General features: G+C 40.4%; 1 protein-coding gene and 1 long non-coding RNA gene across 7 annotated transcripts in view; one reads left to right on the top strand and one right to left on the bottom strand.

Moving 5' to 3' along the window:
* Nucleotides 1-596: 596 nt before the first annotated feature.
* On the top strand, nucleotides 597-3,455 carry LOC116870281. Its single transcript, XR_004383194.1, has 3 exons — nucleotides 597-607; nucleotides 919-922; nucleotides 3,371-3,455. It is a non-coding gene; the product is annotated as an uncharacterized LOC116870281 (long non-coding RNA).
* DROSHA (drosha ribonuclease III) overlaps nucleotides 2,397-24,400 on the bottom strand; it is a 120,905-nt gene continuing 98,901 nt past the window's right edge. For 5 of the 6 annotated variants that reach the window (XM_032861921.1, XM_032861922.1, XM_032861920.1 and 2 more), the window contains 9 exons: nucleotides 23,771-23,815; nucleotides 22,090-22,247; nucleotides 20,757-20,862; nucleotides 10,914-11,055; nucleotides 9,376-9,458; nucleotides 9,181-9,284; nucleotides 7,007-7,099; nucleotides 6,159-6,205; nucleotides 2,674-2,804 (listed from right to left, as the gene is read on the bottom strand). In XM_032861921.1, coding sequence (XP_032717812.1) covers nucleotides 2,674-2,804; nucleotides 6,159-6,205; nucleotides 7,007-7,099; nucleotides 9,181-9,284; nucleotides 9,376-9,458; nucleotides 10,914-11,055; nucleotides 20,757-20,862; nucleotides 22,090-22,247; nucleotides 23,771-23,815 — 909 coding nt within the window. Of the gene's footprint in view, nucleotides 2,805-6,158; nucleotides 6,206-7,006; nucleotides 7,100-9,180; nucleotides 9,285-9,375; nucleotides 9,459-10,913; nucleotides 11,056-20,756; nucleotides 20,863-22,089; nucleotides 22,248-23,770; nucleotides 23,816-24,400 lie in introns of all 6 variants that reach the window. The other variant, XM_032861917.1, reaches the window with a different exon arrangement.

The raw sequence follows: 24,400 nt of genomic DNA on the forward strand, positions 1-24,400 counted from the left end.
TTAAAGCCTCTGCCTTCGGCTCAGGTCATGATCTCAGAGTCCTGGGATCAAGCCCCGCATCGGGCTCTCTGCTCCTTGAGAGCCTGCTTCCTCCTCTCTCTCTGTCTGCCTCTCTGCCTTCTTGTAATCTCTGTCAAATAAATAAATAAAATCTTAAAAAAAAAAAAAAAAGAACTAGAAGATAAGAAGGCTGGGCTGGGTTGGGTAGGACCTAGGGCGGATACTGTGGTCATAGTGGCCTGCTATTGAGTAGGTCTATGTGCCTAGTTACAGAATTTGGCTGTTGGCCTCATTATTGCTCTACAGAGCCCCTGGAGCTAACCTGCTCTGATGGTGCATTTGCTGTTTCACTGTGAGGTACTCTAGTGTCTCAGGGACTTAATTTCTTCAGGTTTCAAGAACTATTAATATGGAGAAAGAAAATGAAAAAGGCCAGACTACTACAGAGAGAAGTCAAGGTCCAATAAAAAGTGTCAAGCAGTACATCAGCTTTGGCATTATTTTGAATCATATGGAAGACGAGTGAAAGTGCTTATTTAAAAAAAGTTCAGGGGCACCTGGGTGGCTCAGTCGGTTGGGTGTCCAACTCTGGATCTCAGCTCAGGTTGTGATCTCAGGTCCAGAGATCAAGCCCTACACTGGGTTCTGTACTCAGCAAGGAGTCTGCTGGTCCCCCTCCCTCGGGTCCTCCCCTGACTCGTGATCTGCAAACATGCTCAGTCTCTCAAATAAATAAATACATAAAATCTTTTTTTAAAAAGTTCAGGTATTTTCCCTTGTAACATTTTCAAGGCCACTGATGAATCCAGCATTCCTTCCCTTCCAGTCTTGCTATGTGCAGGGAGGAGGAACACCAGGACAAACTTTTGGTACAGGTACTTTCTTATATTTCATAATTAACAAATTAAGAAACCCTAGAGAGGTCTTCTCTCACTCCTCTCCATAATATATGTGTACACATGTGTGCATTATTTATGACAGCAAAAAATTGCTTACAACCTATACATCTTTCAGTAGTCAACAAATCACAGTGCACCCGTAACTGGTACTTAAGATATGCATTAATATGCAGCCATCAATGTAAATGTCAATATGAATTCAACACTGAGAAATATGCATGATGTACTAGTTAATAAAAAAGAAAGGATAAGGAAACCGTATGTACACTATCTAATTGTTAAGGCACACTTGAGTGCATGGGTGTACATGTGTCCATACACAGAAGGTCTGACGATATACAAAAGCTCTGGGTGATGGAGTCACGGGTGGTTTATTTTTCTGCCTATGCTTTCTACTTTCTCCACAGTATTTCCAAAGTAGCATTTGTTTCTTTCTCCTGCTAATAAAAGTAATATGTTCCCCCCAATTTCCCGTCTTGCACAGGTATCATTTAATAGTCACATACATAAGAGACTTTCCAAATACCTGAAAGGCTCATTCCGTCTCCTGCTTCATATCTTAACTCAAACGATACCTTTTCGGGGGATCTCTCGAACTACCTGACTGAAAACTGCACCCTCCCCACCTCCCTGCTCTATTTTCGGCCGTCATCTACACCACCATGTGCCGTATGTTTTACTTCCCTGTCTACTGAGTGCATTTCTCTATTAGCACATTAGCTCTCTGAGGACAGGAGGGGGTTTCATTTTGTTCACTGCTGGAGCCCCAGGGCCTAGAGCAATGCCCAGTACACAGAAGGTACTCACTATGTATTTGCTAAAATAATGAATGAAAACACATTTGTTTTAAAAAAAGAGGTTTTGCCTTTATTAATAAGAAACAAGTGATATTCAGCTTAAAATAACATTTTTTAAAATGTCATATCTTTTAATGTATTGTTAGCCCTTTATCGCAGGGACCACTTCAAGCTGATGAAAGCTGTGAAGACTTCCCGTCTTGCTCCCCGCCCGCTCCCAACCTTCCCCTCACGTCCCCACACACATAAAATCCAGCACAATTTCAGGAGGTTCTGAGACTTCCTTTAGGTCTCTCTATAAACTTCTTAAAGTGTCCACGGACCCCAGGGTTAGAGTATCTGATTTAAAGTGTCACCTGGCTTAGAATCATGATTTCTTCCCCTATTCTAATGATACAAAGAATATTTGTGACTCAAATGTGTCCTTCCCCACTCCCACTAGCCAGCTAAACATTAAAGGGATCCCTTCTTCAAAGGACTCACTGCTGAGCAAGGGCTAAGTTCAGCGTTTGCAGTTGAGAAGACGATAAACATCCAGATGAAAGCTGAAAAATCTAGTTAATAATCCAGAGATTTCCGAAAGTACAGTTGTTAATAGAGTGTTGCTCAAGTATCTGGTGAGGTGGATTTTTCACTTGTCAGCTGAAGTCTTGTGTCACAATCTCAGATGGAGAGAGAAAAACAGGATCTATTCCACATAGAAGATGCTTTTTGAATTTTATTGTTTAAAGAACAAAATAGAAGGGAATCTGCACACCCACCAAAGTGAAGTTTTCCATTAAATAGAAAAGAAATCAAATACTTTGCAACAAAGACCAGCATATTAGATCAGTAAAACGACAACAGCGATTTGACTTTGTGTTTTATTTCAACGGGCACCCTTCGTTCATTGTCTGTAGGAAAACTAGGCTAGATCTCGACGGGCAACAGTCACAGTTATTAAGCAAGGAAATACGCCACCACTTCCGTGCCCTCCTTTATTTCTTTATGTCTTCAGTCTCATCTGGCTCTTTCTCTTGATGCTCTCTTTCCCACCTCATTTCTTTTAACTCTTGTCTGTACTTCCGTTCAATGAACCGCTTCTGATGGGCCATCTGGGGAAAGTTATCTGACACGAGGAGATACATTTTATACTCAATAAAGGGTAGCCTCTGGTGCAAAGAACGCAAACTAAACACACACACACACACACACACACACACACATTCACGAGAAACAGAGCTGTACGTTCCTAGGCAAGAGGCAAACAACTGCTCGGTCTCTTCCCTCGGCTTCTGTCATTCAAAACCCACTGGCAGTCGGCACCTGCACCCTGACGCTAGACTGCGATACCTGATGTGACCTTGAGTATAAAAGGCACCAAAACATACAGGAATGTTAAGAGAGATGCGTGGTTTCAGGATGGTTCCAGGTAGGCAGGTGTTTCAACACAGTTCTCCTAGCAAAACGTGATTGTCAGGGAGAGATTACACAATGTAGTCAAGTGGACGTGTGTACTTTTGCAAAGCTCAAACCAAAAGCTCCAAACAAATAATGGTATTATCACCCTGTTAGTTACCAAGAATTAAAATTCCTGAAAAGAGGAAAAAGGTCTGATGGACAGAAGGCATTAAGTCATTATTTCTGATCATCCTATTTTTATAGTTTACCATGGGATATCCAATGCTTCGTCAGCAATTTTATTTGGTTAAAGGAAACGTATCACTCAATGGTATAGCTTGAGCTATATTTCAGTTGATATTTGACCCTGTGCAGGAATGCTAGACACAGTGAAAATCTTGGTTAAGATCTAAAAATTGTTATGACTCTGTTGTCATTTGTGGCATATAACAAGTACAGAGACAGGGTAAGAAACCAAGGATGGAACGATAATAAAAGTCACTTTATACACTTAGTCAATGAATACATACTTCAACAGCAAACCTCATGAGGGGAGGCATGCATGAAGGGTGAAGGAGAGCCACTCAAGTTACCTGGTAACACGAAGGGAAAAGGACACTCTTCTCCCTAACCAGGTAAGGGGTTGTTATATTCAAGAGTTCCTGCTTTGTATTTAAAAATAGGAAGATTCAGAGATGTGAGAGAGCATGGCATGTTTGGGGAAGAGCACATTTGCTTTTTGTTAAGAATGAAACATAATAAAAGTGGATATAAATATATAGCCAATTCCTAAATTACTCCCCCTTCTTATGTAGTGTCCCATCCTCCCCCCCAGGTGAGAGAAGGGACAGGACCAGGGTAAAGCATCTGAGGCGGTGGGTGAATCAGTAAAGACCCTGTATATCTGAGTCACTGACTGATTATAAACAGAAGAGATACATAGTGACATCTGTATTTTAGAAATGAAACAGGAACAAAATCCTATTCCCTAAATGACAGCAAGTTGACCTTATGTATTGTATAAAACACAGGTTCCAAGTATTCTAAGTACTTTTTAAAAAATAAATCAAAATCCAAAAATGTTAGCTGTAAAGTAAGTTTCTACAAAATGAACCCTACTTCCTCAGTAAATTATATTCTAAAACCTAGTTTGCATTAAAAAAAAAAAACCCACTCAGATCTGACCACTGATAAACTTATTCTTTAGTATATATCCTCATAGTTTTCTATGAAGGTATGCTACACACATACATACACAGTGTAAATGTGTATATATTACATGGACATTTGAATATTTCATCATTCCTGCACCCACCCTCACTTTGGGAGACAACAGCACAGGTACCTCTTTATAGGTACTTTTAAAAACATTCTAGTGTACGTATTTCCCTGTACCACTAGTCTTCAAAAACACTGCTATAATGATTGCAACATATTACAGCATTTGGATAAAGCAAGAATTGGTCAACCACTGCCCACACCTATCTTTGTACGTACGGTTTCCTGGAACACAGACACAACCACATCTGCATACTATTCATTCCTGCCCACTACAATGGTAGATTTGAGTAACCGTGACAGACCGTGTGGCTTGCAAAGCTTAACATATTTACTATCTGGTCCTTTACAGAAAACATTTGCCAACCCCTGGGCTATAGTATCATTTATTTAAGCATTTCCTTACTGTTAATCATGCCGTTTGATTTACTTATGTGTTTTCTGGCTATTATATATCAAGCTGTCACTATTATCGTGGCATGTGAACTTGAGCTCATAACTCCAGTCGTTCCCCTAAGTTTGGTTCCTAGAAATGAAGTCTCCGGATTGGAGTATGGACTTCTTTAAGGACCGGATACAGGCAAACTGCCTTCCAGCAGCTCAAACGATTCACTCTTGCCACTAGGTATGTGGAGGTCAGTCTCCGAACAGGCCCTCTCTCCAGGACTGTTTTATCGTTAAAAAACAAACAAAAAAGCTTTGGATCCAAAGAGAACCTTCATTAATTTTACAGGTAGAAAATGGAATCTCACTTTTATTTCAGTATGTGATTGTGCATTTGTAAATAATGAGTGAAAAAATTCCCTAACAGAGCTAACTTAAAACTTTCAGTGAATATTCCATGGCCACGGGAACCTAGAAATACTAGCGACCGCCCCCAACTTGTCCTCCCTCCCCCCACCCCAGGAAGCTACCGTCTGCTGCTTTCCACTTGGCTCCTGCCCTCTTGCCTTCCCTGGAATCTCCCACAGCTGAGCATCCTGGGCCTCCTGACTTTTAGCTTCCCACGCTTTGCTCTGTCCCACGTTTGGCTGGTACTTGGAGCATAATGGAACTGCACTGCGATGTTTTGCTCACAGACTCTGCTGCACAGCACAGCCCATCTCAGAAGAAAAATTCTTTGCTAAGCCTTCAACTTACAAGAGACTATGCAGTTCCCTACATGGCTAATTATGTAATTGAAGTGTTTTCCACCCAACCATCTTGCTCTTGGGAATCTATCCCACAGAACCAAAAGGACCAACATATAGACATTTACTGTCAACAGCGATTAAAAAATAACAAAAACAAAAACAGAAAGAATGTCCACCAAAACTAAAAAAGCTGAATAGAATATGGCAAATTCACAGCATGAAATACTATGCAGCCATTAAGAATGAATGAATTGCCCCCCACCGCATGATATATTGTTGAACAACAACAGAAAAATGCAGTAAATATCTCATGCTCATGAAACAACAGCCAGAAACTAAAAAGAAAAAACCTTCACTTATGTAAGATTTTAGAAATATAGAGAAACATATAGAAGAAGATACACTGGGTTCTTCACATGGGCTACCTGAGCTGAGTGGGACTCCAAGCAAGAAAGGAAAATGAAAATCAAAAAGCATTCAGGAATACTTCTCAAAAAAATTATTAGCCCATTTTATACATATCTTACATTCTACTACACTCTAGATAGTGAGTAATTATGAAGAAAAAAAGATCACATTTTATCAGTACTTACCATTTTTGTATTTCCCCATTTTCTTTCCATAAAACAACCATTATGAACATATAATTATAGAAAAAGGGATAGGCTTACATTTCTCCAGTGCATCCATTGCTGCTCCCATTTCCGCTTGCTGAATACTATTAAATAAAATAAAGGTGCAGTTTAAAGATTTTTTTTTTCACCAGCACAAGATATGGCCACACATTATTCAGGTCGATTTTCATGTCTGGTGCATAAAATTTATCTGATTACTTCTGTCACATACTGAATCGCACAAGTTAGGAATGTACACAAGGCCGTGCGGAAACATCATTTATTTGCACAAAGACTATTTATGTTATTTGTTCCACATTTTTAATGGTATAATAAAATGCCTTCCATTATATTAGGTCTGAAGTATTTCTTACTTAAGTTTGAACATCCTTAGCATAAAGTTGAAAGAAGAGTAAAAAAAAAATGCACATATAGACAGACTTCCAATCACTTCTCAGTTTAAGATATAAATTAGAGGGTTCAAAGAAATAGGCTAAAATGCCTATTTCTTTTTACCTGAGAGAGGATGTTAGTTAGAATTTCCAACAAAGCTCAAGTGAGTGGCAGTAAGAAATCAAATGTTTAATGGCTGTGTCATGCACGTGTCCTATAAAATGCTTGCAGCCACGCTCAGTACCCTGTTGGGTAACTGACACTGGATGGCCCTTACCTGCATACCAGGTAATGTGGTTTTCTCAAGGTAGCCAAAGCCCTTATACAAAAGCATTCCCACTGTCCAAGGCAAGGTGGGGACATTAATCCTAGGATTTACTTTGCTACCACCCTTGAACATCCTGTACTCTGAGTTTAAAAAGACAGACTACACAGTTTGGAAATACCAAGCAGGGACTTCTCGGATACACAGGATGTTCATTCAAATAAATTAAAAGGCTCTCTTCTCATACCTTGGTCCTTTCCCACATCCTATTCTTTCTCCCTTGAAGTACACTGCCACCGTGTAGGTTCTAGCATGGGAGGGTCCTACCGTCTGCAGAGTCCTGAAAGGAAAAAAAGGAACATTAATTACGGTAAGGTGTTACCTCATTCTCATTGCTAACATTTAACTCTAAGAAAAGCCATGTACTTATCACTTAAGACAGAAAAAGGTAAAAATAACAAAATTAAAAGAGTAAGTTTATTTGCTATGCTGACAAATCTATAGAGAGCTTTTAAAGTAGGAAATTTTAAAAATTCTACACTGGATTTTTATATATCTTTTCCCATTCCCAAAGCATTATAAATAGCATCTGAAGGCTAGCAGTGAAGTGTAAAATGTCTTAAACAATTTCAAAGTGTCTGTATTCCAAGTATCCTAAGACTAACAAACTTTCATCAGTGGAAAGTTAACCATTTCAGTCTTTCATTGTTCTTCAGTGCTAATCACAACCAAAAATGATAACTATTTGGGGCAATACATCTCAAGCCACATCTGAATGGTTTCAGCCCTCATGAATTCTTTCCAATGCCTAGCATCTTATCTAAAAGATCAGAAAATGTATTTAATTTCTGAAACATCCGAGATCATTTCAAAGGTCCGCCAGAACTCCGAGTACACAACACGACTGCCAAAAAAACAAAACTCCAGGTAGTCTGGATTTTAATGACATGGTGCAGATTTCTAATGCAGTAAAACTGATAACTTTATGGAAAGGGAAATTAAAAGTAGCCAACAAAGATAATGGAACACACACAGTAATCTTGAAAAAAAAAATGCAAAACAACCCTATCATCTTGATAAAAAAGAACAAGCTCATCGTGTACTTGCATCTGGGGGATCTATGAGAAGGGAGCAGAGTCATTTCCTTTGTGTTTTGTACACTCCGTGGGATGAAAGCACACAACAGCCACTCTAAGATAGTACTTATGACCGTAAGCACGCCTGTGCTATGAGAAGTTTATCGTCCTCATTTTATTTATTGGACCTTAATTATCACTTTGATGAGGAAATACTTTGAGCCTTTCATGTAATACAGTTCCGATGGTCATTATGCTTATGAGGTACATATTAAAGCCCTATTTCTAAACATTTGGGGATTTCTCCCAATAAGTAAAGGAAACATTGTTTTGCAGTGACAGCTTCTTGGGACAATTTATAGTAGCTTGCTGTGGGGCGACTCAAACTTCTCTTGGCCTCAGTTCCTTAAGCAAAAAAGCCTATAACGTGTTGGGACTATTAAGCAAACACATAAAAAAGGATTTAAAATTCCCAGCTGCCACTCTGATGTTTTTCCTTTCGAAGTTTGAGAAAGTCCACAGAGAAGGGCTTTTCTTCCATATGGAACACTGGCACAAATGTGTGTGCGTGCCACCACGTGTGTGCAGAGACAGGGGGTAAACCAGCATTCAAACCGGATTTTTAAACATCCTTAAAAACACGTACCCAGATAATACTTTGGGAGGCAATCCACCCATTTTGATAATCCATTCCTTTTGTAACTCCTCTTTGAAAACACCTTCTGAAGCAACAAAGGAGGGTCTCAAGATAATTACTCCACCTCAGAGTCAAATCTCCTGTTTTCATCAAAACTGGTATTATGTGCGCAATGACCCGCATTCTTCTTGTACGACTTTTGGCTACCACTCAGAGGATAACAATTTGTCCCTAAAGATACTCAAAAGCACACCGCAGTTTCTGACACACATTCTGAGAAGAAACACTCCAAATCTGTGACTAACACAGGGCCAGTGGAGAGCCGCCTGCTGCCTGCAGCGGCTGCCTGACAGGGCGCGGAGCTGTCAGGCAACAGGGACAGAGGCCAGCAGGCTTCAGGGCGCAGTGGAGAGGGATGCCCAAATACTGTCACAAACGGCCACAATCTTCTAACCTAGATGCACAGCCCAGCGGAGATTACGAGAAATGAGACAAACATAAAAAGCACAGATAATCAAAGGCGACCCACGTACTTAGAAGAAAAGACGGAGATGCCCAAAGAGACTCCATGTTGGGCCCAGAGTTGGCGTCAAGGAGGGCGCAGCCAGGCCCCTCATCAGGACTCCCCCCGGGTTCGATCTTCCCCCAGACCCCAGCAGCATCGACTCTAAACTCAACAGTCTGATGCCTGCAGGAGCAAGTACTCACTTGTACAGAGGAATGTCTGGCTCCTTTCCTTCAGTCCTGAGTGTCAAGCAACACTGCTGAAGCTGGGATTTGGGGTCATTCCAATCCTGATTCAAAATGAACTCCTATGGCAAGTTCCAGAGAAGTATTTAGTAATGGGTTCTGGAATTGCCAAGCATGAAGTATATAAGTAATTTAAATTTTATATGAGCTTACTTTTAATCGTGGGAAGAAGCAAACATTCATGAAAGTATGAACATATTCCAAATCCTTATCAATGTACAGTGCTGCGATGAATGCTGAAAAAGAGAACATTTAAAAAATAAAACCACAATGCATTGCCATTTCCTCAAAGAGTAAGATACTAGACTTTAAATAAACATTGTAACGAGGTTTTCAACTCCCAGGCCCTCTTTATTTTTTAGAATTATCCTATCCTCTTTCTTCAAACAAGAATCTCCCTTCATCACTAATACTGGAAGCAACAGCATATATGTGTGAATAAAATGCAAAAATCAAAGAGTACAAAGACCAAACTACATTTGGCTAAAGGCTAAATAAATAGTTAAGTGGTACACAAAATGCTATTGTACAGCAGGGAGAGAATGGTATCTGGGAATACAACCACGTTAACAACAAATCGAAAGAAAACCTGAAGATCAGATACAACCATGGAATGAACACATTCTTGTGGAAGGCCATTCTCCACACCAGTCTTGAGAAGACTAGCCATTTACAAGGGTCTGTGTTACATTTCACATACAGAAATGGGACAACTTGTAAAGTCAATCTGCCCAGAGAAAAACTTAATACTAGGCTTAATGACAATATAACAATATATCAAACTTTGCATTAAGAAATGGTGACCCCAAAGATGACTTCGTGAAAAGGCACTTTAACCAAGGAACAAATGGTGACTTTTTAAAAGAAGATAATAAAAATAGCTTTCACTGAGGTAACAAAATAAAAACCCAAACAAACCAGCCAGTGAAACTGATCACTTAACATTTTTGTAACTTTAATCTTTACGTAACTTTTTCTTAATTGAAAAAGAGGTCAGACTGCCCTTGCACTTTGTCGATGAGCTGGTTTTGCATGGTAGACTTTAATATTTGTATTTAATTCCAACCGTCAAAAATACCATAACGTTTTTTTAAAAAGTTCCAAAGCCCAGTGAATGGCCTACTTATTTTAAAGTAGTATCAGAAACAATAAAATTATGCATATAATCCTTTAGTTAGCCATAATAGGATTATTTATAATGTTTCCAGACCATATCAAAAATTGCCAAAGATGACAATATTTGTCCATAGAGCTTTGAGCTTATTCAAAACAATAGATAATAGTTTTTGTATTTAGTGAATAAATTATCCTTCTTTCTCCTATGCCCCTGTACAAAGGCTGCTGGGTGGCAAGAAAAGCTATGAGTCACTCTTACCAATCTTCACATTCTGCTTCTGTTTTCCACCAAGGATGTGATGGTTAAGCATTAAGATGGAGGGGCAGAGAAGCAGGGATGGGGGGGCGGGTGATACCACTGAACAGAGACTGAACATAAAATTCATTATTCACATGTCTTAATTCCAAAATATTCTCCTTCTAACAAACTTCGGAGAAAAGCTTAAATAAAAATTAAAATAGAAAAGGTTTCTTTATTACAACATAATAATAATGAGAAGTAAGAGAAATGTGGGTGCATTTGATTTACATTCTGAATCTGCAGGTTAAGAGAAAATCTCTACTCTAAGACTCACATTCCAAAAGGTCTGCCAAGGTCTTGGTCCTAAGAGCCACAGGTCTCTTGGTCTTGTCATTGGTGATGGCATATTCCTGCATGCCCAGCTCCTCAGCTACCTTGGCTTGAGTTCTGTTATTCACCAAAGAGCTTCGCAACAACTGGCCAAAAGGAATTGAGGCATGTTTAGAAACCATTTCATGGGGCACCTGGGTGGCTCAGTAGGTTAAGCGTCTGCCTTTGGCTCAGGTCATGATCCCAGTGTCCTGTGATCGAGCCCTGTGTCAGGCTCCCAGGTCAGCGGGGAGCATGCTTCTCCCTCTCCTTCCCTCTTGTGCTCCCTGTCACTATATCTGTCTCTCTCTCTCAAACAAGTAAAATCTTAAATACACACACACACACACACACACACACACACGAAAAAAGAAACCATTTCACTGCAAATCTCTCCCCCACTCCAGTGCTGGGCCCAACCAGACTGAGACCACGTTACTAACTGGGACACCAAGGTAAGCAATAGTTAAATCCTCAACCACTATACCCAGGCTGCTGTAACAAACTCCATATGCTTCTAGCTTCTTAATAACTTACTCTGCTCCTGGATTTTACCTGTCCTTTAATTAGTTTTAGTTGTTTGGTAGCAATGACCCATGTTGGGGAGATGGTACTATACCATGATTAAAGATCATAGATTCCACTAAATGTAATGTTACTAAGTGTAAGGAGCATTAACATTTTTAAAAATCAACTGTACTGTAGTATCATTTATAGACAATAAAACATACCCATTTCAAGTACAGTTAGATGAGTTTTGACAACTTTCTACATTTTTGTCACCCCAAGTAAGTTCCATGTGCCCCTCTGAAATCAATCTAATGCACCATTCACAGACAAACTTGACCTGTCTTCTGTCACTGTTTTAAAGGAGTATTTTTAACGTGTCTAAAATAAATTTCAAGTTTCACAGCACTGATGGTAATTTTGATACTCTAGGATTTGGGGAAGTAATGTTTTAGTAAGCATTACTTAAAATATTTGAATTATTTATTTATATTTTTATTTTTATTATTTTAAGGACATAAACTATATATCCTGAGTCATAGTTTATCAAATTGGGACTCCATCTCTAATCAAACTGAAATGTAATTTTCACATTTCAACTTTAAGAATTCAAAACAAAAATCTCTAGCAAAAATTTCAGTCAGCAAAGAGTCCTCCAAGCACCACCGTAAGTCTTAACGGTAAACAGGGCATGAAAATTATACAACAAACCCATCACAGAGGTGCCTGTCCAGCAAGCACAGTTTAGGAATTCAGCACTCAGGAACCACTCACTAGAGGAAGTGAGGAGGAAGGCTAGGGGCAGCAGACAGATAATGGACCAAACATGTTATTTTTGGGAATAACATACCTAAAAGTAGAACTGTTCTTATAATAGTTATAACAAATTCTTGGTCTCCTACAACAATCCCTTCTTGCTAAGGAACAGCCCTGACACCAGGGCCCAGGAGCAGGAAGCAGCTGTGGGCTGTGCTAGCGCTAGACCCCCTGCTGTTCCACACTGCACTTTGTTTATTAGATGCAAGTTTTATGCTCTGTGGCTCCAGTGTCAACTGAGCTTATGAAAATCAAGATTTATTCTCAATGCCTGAGATTGCATCCTTGACAATAGATAAATAAGAAACAATATGTTCTTAATTTGTCTGACAGTGATGCATGAAGCAGAAATACAACTTGATCTTCATAAGCCATGCTTGCTGTTGAGTTAAGACTATTATTCTTTGCTTGTCTCTGTTCCTGTCCTCCTCCTATTTCCCCCAACTCTATCTTTTTTCTCAATATAGTGAATGTTTCATTAAAATTAATATCCACAGAGAAGTTCAAAATTAAAAAGGCCTACCGTGTAACATTAATAGAAAACCCAACCAATAGGAGCCCATCAGCCTAATATCTTGTAATTTCAGAATAACTGAGCTGGAAGGGAGAGATCTTTTTTCATTTGGATTCTCCATGGGGAAGTGGGGGAGGCAGTTCTCAGAGTAGAGGCCGGCGGGGGAATAGGAGGGCTATTTTGAGTATATGGTTACGCTGAGCAAATTGGGTTCTCTCTCAGTATTTGCTTTGGTGAGAAGACAAAACTCTAATTCAGGCTGCCTATTTGGGGATTTCATGCCTCAAAATCAACAAGCTCGAAGTACACCACATGAGCCCACACAACACACCATAATACATCGCAGGTTACCAGGCCCTCGCAGTTGCCTTCCAGCATCAGGGCTCCTTTGTTAGTATTACACAGTAATGGTGATGGACAGAGGACGAGGAAAGCAATGAGAATGGAAACAAATGCTTCTGGTTTTATTTATGATACGCCCTGACAGGTCTTGAAGCCGCAAGGTGGCCAGCAGAAAGCGATCTCGAAGTTCTTGCCAGAATTCAGAGCCTGAACCAAAACTCAGTGGGGAAGAAGGAAGCTAGAAATCACCCATATTTGTAGAGTCCATTTAAGCTGAGAATATGAACTGAAAAGAAGGAACATCCTGCTCTATACCTAATGAAGAGAGTCCACATGGCAGTCCTTTAAATGACAGCTTCCACCCTTGGCCTTTGCTGAATTCTAGTCTAGAAGGTATCACGCTGTTTGCCAACAAGCGGGAACAAGGGGGATCACAAGGCAGAAAACCCTCCCAGAGTTACAGCAATTCAGTTAGCAGCTGTGGAGTCCAATTCCGTGCCAGGTGCTGTGCTGACAGTGGATAGACCCCAAGATGATCGAAACCCCATGGCTGCTAATCTCCAAAGGAAGCCACACAAAGTGGCCACGTTAGCTGCCATGACAGCACGGAGGACACAGGGCACGCAGGCGCCCCTTTCGACCCCGGCCTTCCCTAGAGGCCTCGGGGACAACCTGCCGCCTGAGGAAAAACAGTTTTTCCTGACCTGGCTGGTCCATCAGAATCACAAGGTGCTTCTTAGATACTGGAGCTCAAGCCTCTTTCAAGAACCAAGGTGTTAGTATTCCTGGGGATACAACTTGGACATATGCATTAAAAAAAAATTCATGTAGGTGGCTTCTGATGAACAGAGTCAGAAATGAGGAAAGAAAAGAAAAAAAAAAGAGTCTGTGAGAAGGGTGGGTGCTATAGTCTGAATGTCTGTGTCGTTTCCCCAACCCCCACCCCACCACCAAATTCCTATGTTGAAATCCTAACCCCTAAAGATGATGGCACTAGGAGGTGGGCCTTTGGGAGATTAGGTCATGAGGGTGGAGCCCTCAAGAAGGGGATCAATGCCCTTATAAGAGGCCTCAGAGAGATCTCTAGCCCCTTCCACTGTGTGAGGGTACAATGAGAAGTCTGCGACCTGGAAGAGGGCTCTCACCAGAACCCAAGCAGACTGGCGCTCTGATCCTGGCACTTTCGGCCTCTAGAACCATGAGCGGTGTATTTCTACCGCTCCTAAGCCACCTAGTCATTGGTACTTTATTCTAGCAGCCTGAACAGACTAAGACGGTGGGAAGTGATTTTCCAGTTAGAGGGAACAGCTTTGACAAAACAAGGGGCCCTGATACAGCAAGGTGATCACAGGGAGGCAGGAGAGAGGGTCAGGGGGTGGTGGATACTGGAGGACAGATCAGAGCACAGTCGGCAGGGGGGGCCTGATGCAGGCAAAGGCGAGGCTGGCTCATCTCTGGGCAGAGTCTTGCAGGTCACGTAAAGAGGTCTGTACTTTCCTATAGGGGAGAAGGAACCCCAAGAGTGTCAACTGGGACAAGTGGCAAGATGCCCAAGGCCCTGATGCCATGGCAGGACCGACCTAAGTGTCACACATCTCCAATTTTGACTTTGAGAACCCAGGACGTTTTCTACTATCTCAGCACAGCAGTCTCTCATGACTACACTTAAATTTTAATAGGAAAAGGGTTTATTGGTTCAAAACAAACAAAGAAACATACTGGCATTCTTCCTTTAACTTCTCCATTCACTCTTGATTCTAAAGAGCAAGCCATGGCTGCAGGACATGAGCAACCAAAGAGGGCCACCTAGTGTAAAGTAAGAAGACTGTGACTGATTATTTTAAGGGCGTCACTATAAGAGCACGGGGTGAAAGCAGAATATCATATTAAAAGTGACAGTGATGTGCCACACAGGGCTGTTACACCAAGAGTGGTAGCCAGATGGTCTCCATTTCCTATTATAACTAAAGAAAAGGAGCACAAATGTTGGCGGGCGAGGTGCAGGTGGGATACAAAGAACCCAATTATGTCAGCGACAAAGAAATTCTCAAACAGGAGGCTGTGGAATCTATTCTCTCAAAGAGATCTTGTAGATGAGATCTGCGTTTGCCTAAATGATTGATGTTTAGTGCTATCTGGAGGCAGCAGAGAGGGATTAGATCACTGGTTCTCAAACTTTTTATTTGTAATCCCTGCTTTCTCATTATACCAAATCATTCCTCTATAAACAAACAAAAATTTCTGCAAGTTCATCTCACCGATGCACACACAGAAGGGCATGATGCATCACACATAGTAGGGGCATGGGATTAGCAACTATTTCTAGCTCTGTAGCACAAGAGTAAAGGCTAAGAAGGAGGAATGATATAGAGGGAAAAATGATATCAGGTGTTAAAACCTGCAAGTGTGACAAGACAAGGCATCCTGGTCTGAGCTAGTGCTCTCTGGGACTCTCTCACTACTTACCTAATCCCTACAGGGTAGGTTCTAGGTTCTACCCTAAAAGTAAAATACTTTAGTCTATGAAATCAACCTTAGTCATCCTAGAACAATCATCTATGCCTGATATTCCTTCCCAAGCAGGGCCTTCTGAATATCCAACTCATACAACGCTATATTTTTCCCCATCAGCATTCAGAACTTCAAATCCATGATTTCATTTGTTCAACTGTCCTATTCTCTGTAAGACAAGTGCACAAAGGAAGGGCTCAGAGCTAAATAATGCCTCCCAGTGTGAATTAATGTAGTTGTGTGTTCTTTAATTATAATAATGAATAATTTGCCACCCCCTCATACAAATGCAGCTGTAGTAAGTAATCCTCCATAAATTTTTGATTAATTTTAATCTTAGACATTAATAAATAAGTTTGCAACCTTCTTCTTTATACATAAAACAACATGGCACTTCCCTCCAATGCCACTTCTACTTCCTTTTCCATACAACTTAGCTGCCTGTAAAACTCTTTATTTTATTTATCAAATATGTATTGAAAGCCTACCATATGGCTGGGCACAAAGTGGTAAATAAATACATGCTCTCACAGAACTTCTGGGTTAGTGGGTCAGGCAAACCGAAATAAGTGAGTGCCAGGAAAGAAAAGAACGTGGATTTCTGACTGGGTGGGGGTATGTGGGAGGGCATCTGGAAAGGTTCTCCTTGTATTCAGAAGTCAAGCCAAAACTGATGTCGAATGGAAGAGCAGAAAAGACCAGGCCGATGAGAGTAAGGGTTGGAAGCAGAATGTTCTCCAGGAACAAGAATAGCACATGCAGGGCCCGACGGCCGGAGGGGGCTTGGAGGAACATGAAACAGGGCACTACAGAGATGCACAATGAAAAGATGAGTACGTGGCATGAGGCGGGCAGGTGCACAGGCCACACCAGGCCAGAACTTCCTTGTTCTTTAGTCACTATCCAAGGAATAAACAAAGAGGACTGGACTGGGATAGGATAATCATTTATTCAGCATATTTGTGGAGCAATGTTATGCTCCACAAATCAGGAATCAGGAATGAAGAAAACAGACAAAAACTCTTGCCCTCAAGGGATTTATACTCTAATGAGAGAAGACTGACTGTAAACAAGTAAAATACATAGTATGTGCTAAGGAGAAAATGGAAATGAAGTTCCCAGCTGGGAGAGGGGAACTGGGGACAAGGGGAAGAGGTCACCATTTAAGCAGGGTAAGTTAAATGCCTCACTGATAAGAGAGCATTTGAACCAAGACCTGAGGGAGATGAAGAATTTGGCCACAGCATGTGCAAAGGCCTGGAGGCAAAGGCTTGCTTAGTGTCCTATAGGAATGGCACAGGCTCCAATGTGAAGAGTCTAGTAGATAAAGACAGACAGTGTCAGGGAGACAGGTCTTATAGGCAACAACACTGTTACCACTGAGACACGAAATCTTAGGAAGGTTTTTCACAAAGGAGGGCTGTAATCTGACATCCCTTTAAAAACAGTCCCTCTAGATGATGTGCTAAACAGACTGAGGGCTGGGAGGGTGGTTGGTATGGACTAGTTGGGAGGCTATGGCTGTAATTTAGGGAAAAGATAATAGTAGCCTGGACCAGGGTAATAACAGTGGAGCTGCTGAAAAGTAGTTATGTTCTGGACAAATTTTTAAGGCAAAATCAATAGGATATGCTAGCAGCTAATGGTGTAACATGAAGAAAAGAGGAGAGTTAAGGATGACTTTGAGGTTTTCAGCCTGAGCAACCCTGAGAATGAATGAAATGATCCTTGCTGATATGGAGAACACCTAGAGAAAAGCAGGTTTTGAGGTGGATATCTGCTTTGTTTTGGCCATATTATGTCAGAGATGCCTAACAAAAATCCAACTAGGGATTGCAGTATATCTTATATCTGGGTATTCAGGTGAATCTGGAGATACAAAGACACAAGTCTGGAGTCAGGGCGAGAAGTACAGGCGGAAGATCTACATGACGAAGTGGTGTGTACAAGTACTCAAAGCTGTGAGATCACTCCCAGAAAGGAGGTCAAGAGAAAAGAGAAAATGTCTGAGAACAGGGAGTGTCCCAACACTTACAGATTGGGGAGATGAGAGGAAAAAACCAAGTGGACTGAAAATGAACGGCGAGTAGGGTCACAGGAGTTCTGTTGTGAAAAGACACCATTGGCCGCCAAGCGAAAATGCATCGTTGGATCAGGGGGTAGCGAAGAGAGGAAGACCAGTTAGGAAGCTATGATCTGGCCAAGAGGCTTACAACCTGGGCCGACGGGAGGGTCTCTGCCTGACACAATGTCTACTGTGGGAGAGTACAGAACTGCAAAGCCCAGCTTTGCACACGGTAGCATACTTCTTGGGGATATCTAACACAGCACATTGCCTAGTGCTTGGCACAAACACAACCTTAAGATCCTATCCTGTGCAATTTAATAAACGCCACCCCTTCTAACGGAGGTTCTCTGTCAAGCATATGCCTGTAACGTTTTGCCAGCAACAAAGCCATTACGGTGGTCCAGGTGACCCAGTCTGGTTGAGAGGATTTGAGTGATGAAGATGAGGTGTTTACTCAAGAAGGAACAACGTTAAGAACTTGTGAATGGTCTAGAATACAGGGCCATGGGTGGAGGGAGGAATCAAAGATAACTCCTGTATTTTTGACTTGCAGGATGGCTGCCGCTGCCACTCAATTTACTCAGGGAACACCGGAAGAGAAGCCGGTGCCAGAAGACTCTAGGTTCAGTCGCGGACGTGTGGAGATGCCGAGGGGGCAGCTACCTACTGGAGTGCAGGAAGAAATGGGACTGAAGAGATCTGTTTGGACATCATTGTCTCTAGAATGAAGCTGATAGTGTGTACATGGAAAAGACCACCTAGCAGGGGCTCTCATGAAAAGAGACAAGGGCCTAGGAGGGAGGCTTTCAGACACCAGAATATCCATCAGCTGTACAGAATATAATGAGCCTGAAAAGGAAGCTGAGAAAGAGTGGCTGAAGAGGTGAGAGAAAGACCAGGAGTGAAGCATGGCAGAAGGGACAGAGGTAAAAGAAACTGACAGAAGCCAATGAAGGACAGTGTTTCAAGAAGAAGGAAGAGAGCAACCATGCCAGGGCTGACGAAAGTTAGTATCTTTTAAAGTGTGCACTCAACGGATGACAGATCATCTTTGTTTCACCAGCAGATCTGTCAGTCCTATTGATTTCTACCAAAGCTTTCTGTGAATATAGTTAATAAAACCATCATATCATAATTTTGTCATTTACTATCTTTCTAATAAGCTATTCAAAAATTCTCTAATTTTAAGACAAGGCTGATCAACACATTTTGGATAAAACTGCAGCTATGGCACTGAAGCAGTTTTGGAAAAAACACAAAACTAGAGTCTTTAGCATAGTCTTGGTTTTCCCTCTATCTAGCCCAAGATGGGAAGCAGTAAACTTGTTGATCTATAACATTCCACCTCCACAAAATCCTAGAGTTCACAATTAGTTTTGCAGGAATACAGGGTAAATGTGTGTATTTAGTCACACACATTTTCAACAGTGGTCTCTATGTGGCCAAAAAATGAATCACTGTTTCAAGCCACATGGCTTGGTTTGACCACTTTTCAGACCAACCAGATACTCTGACAGCAATGAAGTCTACTCCCTAATGGAAGATACTTAACAAGCATTTATCAATTCCCTAATGCACAGGAAGATACTAGACACTAGTTTCTTTTTGGTTAATACTCCTGTGTTCTTAAGATTTTGGTATTAATTCAAGAGGAAATACTTCCCTGTCCATCCAAAAGTAGTCAACTTTAAATGGTAATCAACTGTTTATTTTAAATTAAATTTAAAACAATAGTATTACTGATTTCCCATATAATAATACAGGGCATGGTATGAATACAATACTCATTGAGTGAGTGAATAAAAGAATCATATTTTGTTAGCCTTAGAAATTTCACTGAAAAATTACATCTCAACATAAGCAAATCATCATATTCTCCTTAATTCCAATATTTGTGTCTCATGCAAACTATTTCCAGGGTTTACAGCTGCAGAGATAAGATTCAATTCTATTCAAAGTAAAACATGCATAAAAATCACAGAGATGCAAAGTATGAAAGACTTATTATTTGCTCCAAGTATAATAAAAAAGGAAGGCTATACTAACAAAATATCTTAGAGCACACTACTATTTTTCTTGGCCCGGGAAAGTATTTGCTTTCTCAATGCCCAACTCTAGAGGGTCTTCTCAAAGGTTATTCTTGTGCCTTGAGAGATATCACGACTGGCTTCCAGATACGCTTTGTTCACCATTCTGGCTGTATTATTGATCAGTTTCAGAGTACAAACAGTATGCAACAAATAGAAAAGCTCAATGCAGTTTTATAAAATGAAACGAAAGTGAGAGACATGGGGACTGTTTCACTTTGTTCATAAATCAAACCTTGTCTTTCTAAGTCCCTTTCAACTCTGCCCTGGATCTAGCCAAACTGACTCCCTACCGTCTCTCTATCTTCTGGTTTTTCATGTTGTGCCTTTGTTTCAGCAGGCCCAATGTGTGGCATGTCTTTGCATAGAAATTTCTTCCCATTAATTCCTAGTGGCCAAATCCTTCTCACCTTTAAAGGCTCAATCATCATCATACCCATGAAGCCTTCCTAAAAATCCACAGCTAAAAGAAATCTTATCTTTTCCTAAACAGCACAAGTGCCTCAGTTTACCTATGCCTCTTCGTAATATTTCACATGGTTCTCTTCCTGTATTTAGTTACAATTACTTACTTATACTTTCATGTACACATAACACACACATAGTGTGTGTGCATATATACAGAGAGAGAGAGAGTATTTGTAGCTATGTACTTATATTTTTCATTTCTGCCAATAGTTTTTAAACTCCTTATGGATGGGTGTCAACTAATATTTGCTCTTCCCATGAAGCCTAGCTCAATTCGATGTCTCGCATAGAGTAGGGAATCATTAAATGAAGGAGTATAAAACAAGTTCTTTTTCTATATTGCTTTGTATACAATTTGCATAATGAACAAAAAACCATATGTATACTGAAGTCAAGAACTAAGTAATTAATTACATAAATATATATTTGGCTGCTCTCATCTTCACTCTATTACATAGTAATCTTACTGGAGAGAATGACTTAACACAAACTCACAGTTAAGTGTCCTTCATGATGGTCTGGGAAATGAATAAATAAGTACTCGGTGGCTACCAGTTGCATTATGGAGTCACCTAGGAACTCCATCCTCTGATTGTGGCCTCTGGAAATAACAACATCAATGGAAAGAGATCAATAAGCATTTGTATATTAAAAAAAGAAACAGAAGTTTTAAAAAGGCACAGTTTTAAAAGGCAATGTGTTCACCTTGCCTTAAAGCACAAAACTAAATACAAGTCCCTAAGGCCCCTCAATTGAGAAGAGACCTGAGTCAATACAGATTGAGTTTCAAAGAAGAGTGCAGGGACTACTATCTAAGGATTAAGTAACTGATAAATGAAGACTGGTAAATAGTGCCTGGTCAGAAGTTAAGGAGTATTAGTTGAAAAATATAGATAACAATCCCGTACAGATAACCGCCATTCAGACAAAGCAAAATGTCCAGGAATTTTCTTTTGTTAAATCTTTATTTCTTTATTGAAATATACACTCTCTCTTTCAAAGCTGGAATCCAGTTTAAGGACACTATTAAAAGAAAAAATCTATGACAAGAATCTTAAATCTTTATACTCCAAAGAGAGCTGTGAATATTTGATTTGTGGGAGAGAAGCCAAGAACTAAACAAAAACAACAGGCGGGTGCGCCTGGGTGGCTCAGTGGGTTAAGCCTCTGCCTTCAGCTTAGGTCATGATCTCAGGATCCTGGGATCGAGCCCCGCATTGGGCTCTCTGCTCAGCACAGAGCCTGTTTCCCCCCTCTCTGCCTACTTGCGATCTCTCTCTCTGTGTCAAATAAATAAAATCTTAAAACAAACAAACAAACAGGCAAAGAAATAACATTCTGGTTATTTTCCTAATTATTGTATTAGCTCATCTCCAAATCATTTATCTTGAGCTAGGACGGAGGGCCAACTTCAGCCCATGGTCTGTTTTTGCAAGTTTATTTGGGACAGAACCAGGCCCATTCATTTACATTTTCTCTGTGGCTGCTTTCATGCTACTAGGGCAGAGTCGAATCACTGCAACAGAGACCACATGGCCTGTAAAGCCTAAAATACTTAATATCTGTGCCTTTGCAGATAAAATTTTTACTTTCTTCATGCTTCTCTTATACTTTATGAAGAAATAAGATGCATGACAATGAAACCAGAAATACTGGATTAGAACCTATCCCCTGATCCACACCAGCGTCTGGCTACTCACCCATCTCATGATGTGACTTTCCTGGAAATCTGTTTGAAATCCCAATTCCCTTGAAAGGCACACAGTAAAGGTTTGGGACTGCCTGTCTGAATGGTCACACTGGGATTACACCGTTGAATCTAACTTACAGAGTCAGATGGTTAAATCCCACAGTTCTCAACGTGAACGCTCTTGCCAGAAGTCGAACATGAGTAAAAATTACTCCAATTGCTTCTTCAAACTCAGTTAGTTTCTGCAGAACTGGAGAAGTCTCAATAAGCTGTCGATCAGTATTCGGCTCTTGTAGCTGCAGGAAGAGAAAAATAAATAAAAATCATGTGCACTTTTTGGTTACAAGAGTAATTACCAATTCTAGGACAGTGTTTTGTAAAATTCCTTCTCCCACAGCAGAAATTTCTGAAATGCCAATAAAACACGGAAGCTTCTTTCTCATCCCTTAGAATGGCAAACAAGCCTAATATTTAAAGAAGGCTCAAATAATATTTTCCAATCTTCCATCAAATTTCAAGGCCAAGTACTGTACACAGATAGTTCAAAATCCCAAGTATTATACTAACTCTCCAAGGAAGAGGCAAAGTGAAGAACTGCTGGTGGAGAATATGTGTATCTAGTATGTAGTGGTTCTCAAACTCTCACATTCATCAGAACCCTTGTAGGGCCCATTCATCCAAATGGCCAGGCCCTACCCCCCAGAGTTTCTGATTCAGTATGTCTGGAGTAAGGACTCCGAATGTGCCTATCAGGCAAATTCCCAGGACAGGCAGATGCTGTCAGTATGGAGACTGCCCTTTGCAAACCACTGCTTAAGAGGAATATGACCTTTGTGTGTCTTCTGGGGACCAGCCTATTTTGGCAAATGAACATGATTAAAGTCAGATTCAGCTTATATTGGAGATTACTATACCACTAGGCAGGGGCTCCACATAACAATAAGCCTTGAACAACTCAATGCAAAAGTGAGAGCATACAGCAAATATGAAAATAGTAATTAAGGTGAACATTTTCAATAACTTTGGACAATTTCACACTAATGTTTCTAAAGTTCTTTGAATTAATGCCATTTATTACTATAAGCCTCTCAGTAGAGTTCAGCCACTAGTGGTTCTCATATATGTATAATGTACATACACATACATGCACATAGGAAAATATGTATATGAGAATATATATATACATATGTATACATATATATGTCTCCAAGTAAAATAGAAATAAAAGAATATAAAGAATTTTTAAACCAACTAGGAAAAAGGGTTGCACCACATATAGATCTTTTAAATACCAAAATCTTGAGTAAAAAGTCATCACATTGTATTAAAATTTTAATTACAATCCATAAGCAATATGAGTCAAAGCCTTCAGTTTCTAAGATCTAAATTAGGTTACAATTTAGCAATGTTAATTTAGTATTTGTTCTTTTTACTAAGTGCATACTCATTTCCACATTATTTTCTTTATAATAGCAGCCAGGGAGCTACAGTAGAATTGATCTATTAAGCTTTGAATATCACTTTTTTGGGGGAGAAAGGGCACCATACCACAATCGTAGAAGCAGCTCCTCCTGCCTTGTGAGGGAAGATGACCCCCAGTGCTTCCCCCACCCCACCCCAAAGCATGAATGCAATACATGGGTTCATTTTACTATTTGTTCCAAAGTGTTCCAGTTCTGCCTGACACCCCAGCTTAAAGTCATAATGCCACTGAAGGGCATCAAAGGTTGATAAAAGAAGGAGGGAATAACGGGCAAACTAAAGTAACGTGACTACCTAGAGCTATAAAGCTCACTGCAGACAGGAAGGTCACACTTACTTGGAGTGGGTGGAGAGGATAATTGAGCCAGACTTCGCGCAGGTCCTGGAAAATAGAGTGATGCCTTTAATGCTCCAGGGAGCCATTTAACACACTTTGGAGTACTAAATAAAATGCCATTATTTGAAATAGTGAACTATTTCAGATGCTGACTCCACTTATTGCAAATTCAATAGTGCTAGCAAACTAATTTTTTTTAAGTGAATTCAACATTCAAACTGCCTGTAGTGACTCTAATTAGCCTATTAAGCTGGGGAGGAAAAGAGCCACCTCCACACCCAGAAGTCAAAGATACCTTTTAAAACTCAGTTACACATTTGCTTAACTTAATACGTGGGATTAAGTTGCTGTTTTAATCATGTTTTTTAGTTTACCATTCCCCAGAAATGTGCATCAGCTCTGCCTTTTGTAATTAAAACTCATCTCAGATGTCTTTTATTTTAGGCACTCATTCATTAGCATTTGAGTTGCTTTAAGATGGGGTGGAAAACACCCAAATCTAGCTCCTAAACTCTCAGATCTATAAGACCACACTTTTTTAAAAAAAAAATTCTTTTCAGCATAACAGAATTGTTTTTGCACTACACCCAGTGCTCCATGCAATACGTGCCCTCCTTAATACCCTCCACG

The sequence above is a fragment of the Lontra canadensis genome, unplaced genomic scaffold (assembly GCF_010015895.1).
Source record: "Lontra canadensis isolate GAN:19392208 unplaced genomic scaffold, GSC_riverotter_1.0 scaffold22, whole genome shotgun sequence".
Lineage (NCBI taxonomy): Eukaryota > Metazoa > Chordata > Mammalia > Carnivora > Mustelidae > Lontra > Lontra canadensis.